The sequence below is a fragment of the Nanorana parkeri genome, unplaced genomic scaffold, assembly GCF_000935625.1.
Source record: "Nanorana parkeri isolate BGI_ZX_2015 unplaced genomic scaffold, ASM93562v1 scaffold2343, whole genome shotgun sequence".
NCBI classification, from domain to species: Eukaryota; Metazoa; Chordata; class Amphibia; order Anura; family Dicroglossidae; genus Nanorana; species Nanorana parkeri.
The window spans coordinates 132,446-135,202 of NW_017308611.1; the positions used below are offsets into that span (position 1 = coordinate 132,446).

General features: G+C 45.7%; 1 protein-coding gene across 1 annotated transcript in view; it reads left to right on the forward strand.

Annotated features, from left to right (window-relative positions):
• The window catches only part of SCAI (suppressor of cancer cell invasion), a gene marked incomplete at its 5' end in the record, with an annotated part of 141,518 nt that overhangs the window by 114,451 nt on the left and 24,310 nt on the right, over positions 1 to 2,757 (forward strand). Inside the window, one exon of the mRNA XM_018573344.1 lies at positions 140 to 241. Within this exon, the coding sequence (XP_018428846.1) occupies positions 140 to 241 (102 nt within the window). The remainder of the gene's footprint in view (positions 1 to 139; positions 242 to 2,757) is intronic.

Here is a 2,757-nt window from a genome sequence, read left to right on the forward strand (position 1 = left end):
TATATTGATATATATATATATTGTGATTAATTTTTATTTATGATCTTTCTAAAATATTGTTTTACACTGGCATAAACATGGCATAACCAGATTTAGCAGTGCATGAGCAAAAAAACTGAAAGATTTTCTTCTCTTTAAGGACCCTGCTGAGAAGCCAACAAAGAGAGAAAACCCTCACAAATATCTTCTTTATAAGCCAACTTTCAGTCAGCTTTATACCTTTCTTGCAGCATCTTTCAAGGTGAGTGCACAGGTGTTGGAAAGAGATCTGATAATAGGTAGGCCATTGGTAATTAACATATATGTGCTTTTTCAATAAGGCAAATTCCAATGATCAGTATGCCATTTCAACCAATAAGAATTTGACTGTACAGAAGTGAATTCAGATTGGTAGATTTTTGCACTTTGCACATCATCATCATCATAATTTGGGTTTGTATTTTCTTATTAAGGTAAACGTTCCTTAGAAGTATGGGTGAGTGTTACGTACCGTGGTGCGAGCCCAAAGTGACTAGGAGGACCTCCCTTGCGGTTCTGTCTGCGGACCCCTGGGGTTGAAACGGGGCGCACAGGCAAGAGCAGCACGGATGCCGGGTGGGGAATGGTGCTCCACCAGAGGATTCCAGGGATGGTCAGGAACAAGCCGGGTCAGAGCCAGAGAGCTGTTAGCCAAATCAGGATGCAGAGAGTGGTCAGGGACAAGCCAGGTCAGGAGCCAGAGGGTGAATCGTATAAGCCAAATCAGGATGCAGAGAAGGGTCAGGAACAAGCCGGGTCAATCTAAGAGCAGGAAGCAGAACAAACAACACTGGTCACAGGCTGAAGATCACTCAGCAATGGTTGAGCCTGCTTAGATAGCCCGAGTGACATCACTGGTCGTGTGTCATGACGCACGGGGGCGTGCCTCGGCGGGCCACCTCGTCATACGTGGGCGTGCCTCGCCGGGCCGTCGCGTCACAGATGGAGCACAAAAGAATAGCACGGACAGCGCTCTCGGATTGGGCCTGGGGAAATGAATTATATAACTACCTAGCCTGCGGCCCTGGGAGACAGGAGGAGTACCTGTGTCTCACCTCTTGCAGGACAGGTAAAACATTCAACTGTAGAAACTCACCGTGGTCACCCAAGACATTCATTCCTAAATAAGTGAAGGCATCTACCCATTGCAACTGTGAGTCAGCCATCAGTACACTTTGGGTACCTGGATCCACTGGGAATAGAAGCAATTTGTGCAAGTTGCCCTTCCTTAAACCTCGAATATGCAGAGAGGTCCTAAGAGCTTCCGCAATGGGCTCCATAGCAATAGCATGTATCCAGTGAAAGTAACTAGATTGATAATATTAAAGTGCTCTGCGACAAAAAAGCAATAAATATATACAAACATCCATTAAAGTGCTCTTAACAGATAACTAATAAAGTTGCAACTATCTACTGAATAGTGATAGCAATAAAGTGCTTCAGCACTTACATAAAAACATCTACTAAAGTGATCCAGTCCACAAAGTGTTAATGTCCACTCAAAAGTGCTCCACAATCCAAATAGGAGTGTATTTAGTGACTTCCGTGTCCAATTTAGCAAGTTTATACCTCACTCAATAGTGTTTTTCACTTTTTGCACAGCTGCTTTGATAGTGATTTTGATTAGGGGGTAGCACAGATACTTTTCTGGTTAATTCCATAGCAATAGGAAACAGAGCTGGGGAGAAAATGCAACCCTGCTGTGTACCCCTCTGTAGTGGAAAAAAGGGGGAAAGCATCCCACCGAGCCTGATGGCAGCAACACAGCTATGATAAAGTAACAGCAACCATCTAATAAATTGTAATAGAAAACCCATCTGCTTAAGAATCTCCAACAAATAAAGCCACTCTAACGTGTCTAGATAGGCTGTGCAGGATCTATGGTGGGCTCTGCAGGATCTGTGGTGGGCTCTGCAGGGTCATTCTCAGGTGGGCTGTGCATGTTCTCTGGTGGGTTCTGCATGATCTATGGTGGGCTGGGTGGGGTCTCTGGTGGGCTGTACAGCCCACCAGAGATCCTTCACAGCCCACCTGAGACCCCGCAGAGCCCACCAGAGATCCTTCACAGCCCACCTGAGACCACGCAGAATCCACCAGAGATCCTTTACAGCCCACCTGAGACCCCGCAGAGCCCACCAGAGATCCTTCACAGCCCACCTGAGACCACACATAGCCCACCAGAGATCCTTCACAGCCCACCTGAGACCACGCAGAATCCACCAGAGATCCTTTACAGCCCACCTGAGACCCCGCAGAGCCCACCAGAGATCCTTCACAGCCCACCTGAGACCACACATAGCCCACCAGAGATCCTTCACAGCCCACCAGAGATCCTTCAGATCCCACCAGAGACCCTGCAGAGAACACCATAGATCCTGCACAGCCAACTTGAATGTGACATTTGCTTGGTTTCAAATCTCCAATATTATGCTGTGGAAATCAAAACAAGTTTCCACCCACTGAGACCAGCCAATCAAATGGAAGAGGCTGGAGGCTGCATATTATCACCTGGGTCTGGGGTATCCTTTTTCTACTGACTATTTTTGAACCTTCATAACTGTTTTCAGTTATTATAGACCAAAAGTGATGGTTCTGATTCCAGCTATTGTTTAAACTCCAGCACTCTACAACTATCAGAACCAGAAATACCATAAAGAGACCCAATTGTCAGAACTCCTACATACTGTATCATGGACAGGAGTTATGAGATATTACCTTTTTTTTTTTTTTTTTTTTTTT